Genomic DNA, 5,616 nt, shown 5'->3' on the forward strand with positions numbered 1-5,616 from the left:
TTTCCCTTTCGTGTCCTTTCCAAATGCAAATATATGCAGAATATCTACACCATAGCGCTTTGACAAACCATGGCGTCATTGGATGGAGCCTCACCATATAACGGACAGTAATCTTGACGAACAGGAGGAAATCAAACAGGGAAGCAACTGAGTAGATCCAAAAAGATGGTGCCAAAGCTTAGTGGAAGATCTGTAGAGTTTCACTTATCCAGGTTTTCTCTTTTGACTATATTTAAAGAAGGAAAGATGCCAATGGCCGCTCACTGGTTCCATACCAGTCGATGATAGCTTCCTCCTCTCGTCGGTGGCTTACTTTATTCGCAATTGATAAGCTTACCAAGAATCCACCGAATGGAGATGAATCTGAGTCCAGCGCTCTGGACCCAACACAGAAAAGTGGTTAAAAAATGCCATTAGCACCGCAAATTGTATCTTATGTTTGGATGTGACGTTAAGTACTGATTCCTGTACAGAATCCACTTTCGCAATTCCAAATATGTGCTTGGTTCCACATGTAACAACAGTATGTAAAATGATAAACCCCAATCTGGATCAGAGATCTGTGTTACAACAATGACTCAAGATCCCCCAGAACTTGTAAATTGAATACGATCCCTCAAGCGTAAATTTGCTCTGTGGGGACACTACGAAATTGAGCCGGAAAACAGGAAAAAGAATGTTTAACTGTGTCAAACATGATTTCCCTCTTTCTAGCCGTGGAAGGTAGCAACCAAGACCAGCATTTTCACAAGGAAATAGTAGGTCGAGAGCCTGCGAATCTAACTTAAACGCCTTGTTCAACAAATCGTAGCAATCTCAGCTGATGGGATCGACTGTTCCATGCCTATTTTTACAGTTTCCTATGTAATTTGCCACTATAAAACAGACGGCCGTGTCCTGTGGCGATGAAAGGGTTCAGCGACAGACCATCCGGTGCTCGCAGCGCAAAACCACCAGGATGGGGCATGCCTAATTGGTCACCATATAATTCATTAAGTAATTAGCAAACCCAGTCTCGACTCTCGCTAATGAAAAGATAAGATATCTTTCATTAATTTGGCATGTTTAGACGTTGTACAGCAAGAACATGGGCAAAATGTTAATTTACATACAGAAAATAATTTATAATGTTCTGGTTTAGATTTTGCATGGAGGGAACCATAATTATCACAATCTTAGAAACAGTTCTTATATCAGCTCCTTGGCATGCTTATGGGAGCCTACATATGCACCCAAGTAATCACACAGTGAATTTTGTAGGGTTTTAATTTCTAAACCCAACAAACTACTATAAACTAACTAAAAGCACAATTGTTTACGCGGTGTGATTAATCGTATAGCTCTCGGATGATATTGATTTCGTCAAATTATGCAAAAAGCATGTGTACAAAACAAGCACAAAAATCGGTCTTTCTATATATACATATATACGTGTGTGTGTGTGTATTAGCTTATCCTTATGCTAATATGTAAGAAAATGGCCAAGTCACAGCCTCGTCTTATTAAGACGACTATATACCGCACAAAGAAAAAATATTGTTAAGTTGTACCCATAGTAGCATGCGTTAGATCGATCTCACTCCAGAAATTTAAAGGAGAAATAATTTTAACGGATACTAAATTTTCTTCAACCTTGGAAGCGGCCACTGGATTCGGTAAAACTCTTGATCTTCTAAATATTCCTAATGATTACTTGCAAAAGGATTCCTAATAAAATAGAACGCCTCTTCCCCTGAAGCTCACCAAGCAATTAGCGACAGAAAAACAGGCCTGACATGGGCTCTCATGGCCGTAGGCTAGCTGACACTACCGACGGATTGGCCTAGGGCATATGGCTAAAATAACAGGGCTCGGGCCCAGGCTCGACCACGAGGACGCATCCTTCGGCCTGCGCACTCTTTGCAGCTGTCAGAAAACCGTCCTTACCTTTGGTTGAAGACCGAGCCACACAACGCACAGGCCGGCCTGAAGATCTGATCCACAGTGCTCTCTCTCTCTCTCTCTGAGGCAGCAGAACAAGCAGTACAGCCTGACTGCCATCAATACCTCGCCTGAGGAAAAGAGGAACAAGAGGACAGAGAGCGCCAGAGAAGAAGGTACGGCATTCTGCCTATGGCCATCACGAGTGCGTGGGAGCAGGCATCACCGGCGGCTGAAATTGGTGGCAGCCGTGGTTGTTGCTGGAGAGGGCTTGGCCCGTCCTGCTGCGCCGGCACAAATTTCGGGTCGCCCTGCAAGTTGAAAATGCATGGTTTCCCGATTCAGCAACAATTACCGCTGCCAACCTCTGGCCGCCCCATTCATTTTGCCCCCATTAATCAACCCTCCCCTTCAACTTTTCCTCTCTCTCCCTGCAGCGTCTTCCTGACTTACGATCCACCACGTACTATTACTGGGCAGAGTTGCTTATCAACTTTCTCGCCCATCTTTCCATCAAGCGAGCCCAACCAAAGAACGCCAGTCTACGACGCCTAAAGATACGGCCAGGTGGGCTTTCATTTGTCACCGGGATCGGGTGCCGCTGCCGTTTCTGGGCCCCTATTTTTTAGCTCCTGCTGCGAATCCGCGTCGATTTCGATTCCCTATACACTACCAATTTTAATTCCTCACCTGTTTGCACTCCTCTACACGCAAGGTAATATTTGTCGATCAACTAAGACCTACAAAACAAACAAGAGAAATCAAAGAAGACAAACAATTGAGAAAAAGAATAGGAGATAATTCAGGGGAGAATTCACCACCAAGGAATGGCGACCTGACCGTTGGTTTAATGTGAATACTTAATGATATTGAGAGAGAGAGAGAGATTAAGTGCATAGCAAAAAATACGAATTTCTTTCCTGTATAGTTGTCCCGTATGCTCTTTTTTTGTTGTTGATAAGAAAAAGAGAAAAAAAAAAAAAAAAAAAAAACAAGATGCCGACGGTTATCGTCGTCGTCCACGCCCGTTTTCCGTTCCAACAACCGTCACAAATACGGAAAACGCCATCAGCCTTCTCCGGCATCAACCGGCCGGAAAACGAACCCCCCAAAAAACGGAAGAAGATTCTTTCCACAGTCGACGGGCAGAAGTAGCCGTTCAGGACATGTACACCTGGAGGCTGGCGCTTTTCTTGGCATTGCAGACGGGGCAGCAGTCGAGCCTAGAGTCGCAGTCCTTGCAGAGGCAGAGGTGGCGGCAGGGGAGTAGGAGAACGGACGTTTCATTCTCCCGGCAGACCCTGCACGTCCGCCGGTGGCGAAGCTCCTCGTTCTCCTTGGCCGCCCTCGCCTGCACGTCTTCCAGCCCTTCGAAGCAACAGGACTGGGCGTCGTCTGCCCCTGCCGGAGACGGTATGGCCTCGCTGTCGCCGTACCCTTCGCGGCTCTGGCCCATGCCCTGCAGCAGCACCCGCTCCAGGCTACTCTTGAGATTGGCCACGATGGCCTCGTTGTTCCTCGCCACGTTCTGCCAGATCTGGTTCTCGAGACTCATCTGCTTCACCTTCTCCTCGAGCTCGGCGTTACGGGCCCTCGCATTCTCGAGCTCCATATCCTTATCCCGGAGTTTCTTGACGATCTGCTGCTCCAGAAACGAAAGGAGCGAGCGGTAGTGCCTCCTTCGCTTCTCTTCCAAGCCCAATCGCAGACGCTCGCTCTTTAAAGAGAGAGAAAACAAGCATTTAGCAACCAGAAGGCAATGTCTGAAAGGAATCATGAAGAGGAAGAATCGCCCTGCCGATATAAACGCATTCGTTGCGTATGATAATACCTGAAGCCGGATGAGAGCGTCGATTTCATCGTTCTGCTGGTAGAGGCAGGCCATTAGGTCTTGGGCGAAGGGCGTCGTCGTCTGAGAGCGGCCGCTGGTCGACGTCCCTCCAGATTGGTTCGGTCGATTCTCTTCGTAGGAGAGTTGCAACCCGGTGGAGATGGTCCCAGATTTCTCCTGAACCTTGTTGCTATTAGCCTGCGCCTGGTGGTTCACCAAGCGAAACTGGTGCAACATCTGCTGCTGGTGCTGAGCAAGGTTTATCTGCTGGGTCTGGTCTCGGCTCCTTTTCCGGGGAGCCGACAGGTTGCACGTCAACTCGCTCTCGGGGTCGCTAAAGACAGTGTTTCCGTTCAACACCTGCCCGGCTGCATTGGTGAAGAGAAGGATAAAAGAAGCATGAGTCGAATCCGATTCCCTCAAGTAACGCCCAGGCGAAATCGAAAAGCGGGCGTTGGGTATCCATTTCGGTTGAAATTTCGGAAGCTCACCGTAATTGAATCCTCCCAGGAAGGCGTTTGCGTTGGGCTCGTGCTGCTGCTGCTGCTGCAACTGCAACTCGGCAAGCAACGCATCCCTCGACCTGCGGAGCACCAAGCAGAAAGCAGGGGGTTAAGAAGAGAGGAAGCAGCAGCAAAGCAATCAGGGAGGAAAGAAATGAAGGGCGGAAGATGGTGCGATACCGTTTTCTGAAATCGGGCAACAAAGGGTTGGAGGCGTAGTGCGCCTGTACCGCCATCGGAGACCACCGGAGTGCTTAAGAGGAGGAGAAATGGGTGCGTATTTAGAGCAAGCGGTGCCGTGGGGGGAGGAGGAAGAAGAGGGAGAGGGACGCGCCTCCTTTATTCACGACTCTCGCGTCGCGTGGGGGGGGGGGTGGGAAGAGAGAGTGAGTGCGTTTGTTTGTTTGGAGAGACTTTACTAGTTTAGTTTAGTTTATAGACCGCTCTCCCTTTCCCACTCTCTTTATTCGTGAACGGGTGGGTGGCCCTTTCTTCTCCCCTCTCATTTATTTACTTTAAAAAAAGAAAAAAGAAAATTTGTAACAGACAGTCAAACGAAACACACGGGAAATGAGTGTGGAAAAGTGGCTTCCTTTCTTTTTCCGGTGCGAGATTTTCCTCGCCTTGATAAAAACAGATGGGGGCACCTTCTCTCGATGGATGGAAAACCGAATTGGGGCTCCTCTCCTCCAACGCAACGCAAAAGTCGTGACCCCATGTTCCTTCCTCTATGTATGGCGCGGGGGGGCCCACCTTTTTCCGGTTTTTCCTTTAGGGGCCCACTTTGTTTTTTTTTTTTTTTTATCAGTCGAGAGAAGAAAAGAAAGGTGTTCTTGCTGCGGTGGGGAGGGGACCACAGCATTGGTGGTGGTGGGCCCGGTTGGGTTGACGCTCCTACGCGCGCCAAGTGGCGAGCGAGCGTCTGCCAACTGCCGACTGCGGTGTCACGAGCGAGCCTCTCTCCGCTTCCGTATCCACGTGGGCTGCCCCGTTGTACAGAGCTTCTGCCTACGTGGAATTTCCTTTTTTTTAAAGTGATGAAAATTGTGGATTGTCGGGTTCTAGTGTGACCAACGGCCTCTTTTTTTTTTTTTTTTAACGCCCCGTCATCATCATCATTTAATCGTCTCGAAATTTTGACATGACACCGGCGAAGGCGATGTGGTGGTGTGAAGAAAAGGCCAAAGTTACGGGGGGGGGGCCTTTTTACCACCACCTTTTCTCTTCTCTTCTCTTCTCCTCGGGCCTGCCGACTTTACCCTCTCATCCCTCGTGGGGTGCTATGCTATTCTATCGTTATGGGGCGCCTTTGCCCGCTAGCGGTCAAATTCCCCCTTATTGACCTCTTCCCTTGCCTAACCC

At 48.6% G+C, this 5,616-nt stretch overlaps 1 protein-coding gene across 1 annotated transcript; it reads right to left on the bottom strand.

The window, feature by feature from the left end:
• Positions 1-2,807: 2,807 nt before the first annotated feature.
• Positions 2,808-4,643, bottom strand: LOC116257748 (probable BOI-related E3 ubiquitin-protein ligase 2). Its single transcript, XM_031634719.2, has 4 exons — positions 4,435-4,643; positions 4,243-4,334; positions 3,752-4,119; positions 2,808-3,637 (listed from the first exon to the last, which is right to left on the bottom strand). The coding sequence occupies exons 1-4, from the start codon at positions 4,488-4,490 to the stop codon at positions 3,080-3,082; spliced, it is 1,074 nt and encodes a 357-aa protein (XP_031490579.1). The 5' UTR covers positions 4,491-4,643; the 3' UTR covers positions 2,808-3,079.
• Positions 4,644-5,616: the final 973 nt, after the last annotated feature.

Source organism: Nymphaea colorata, chromosome 7 (genome assembly GCF_008831285.2).
Source record: "Nymphaea colorata isolate Beijing-Zhang1983 chromosome 7, ASM883128v2, whole genome shotgun sequence".
NCBI lineage: Eukaryota > Viridiplantae > Streptophyta > Magnoliopsida > Nymphaeales > Nymphaeaceae > Nymphaea > Nymphaea colorata.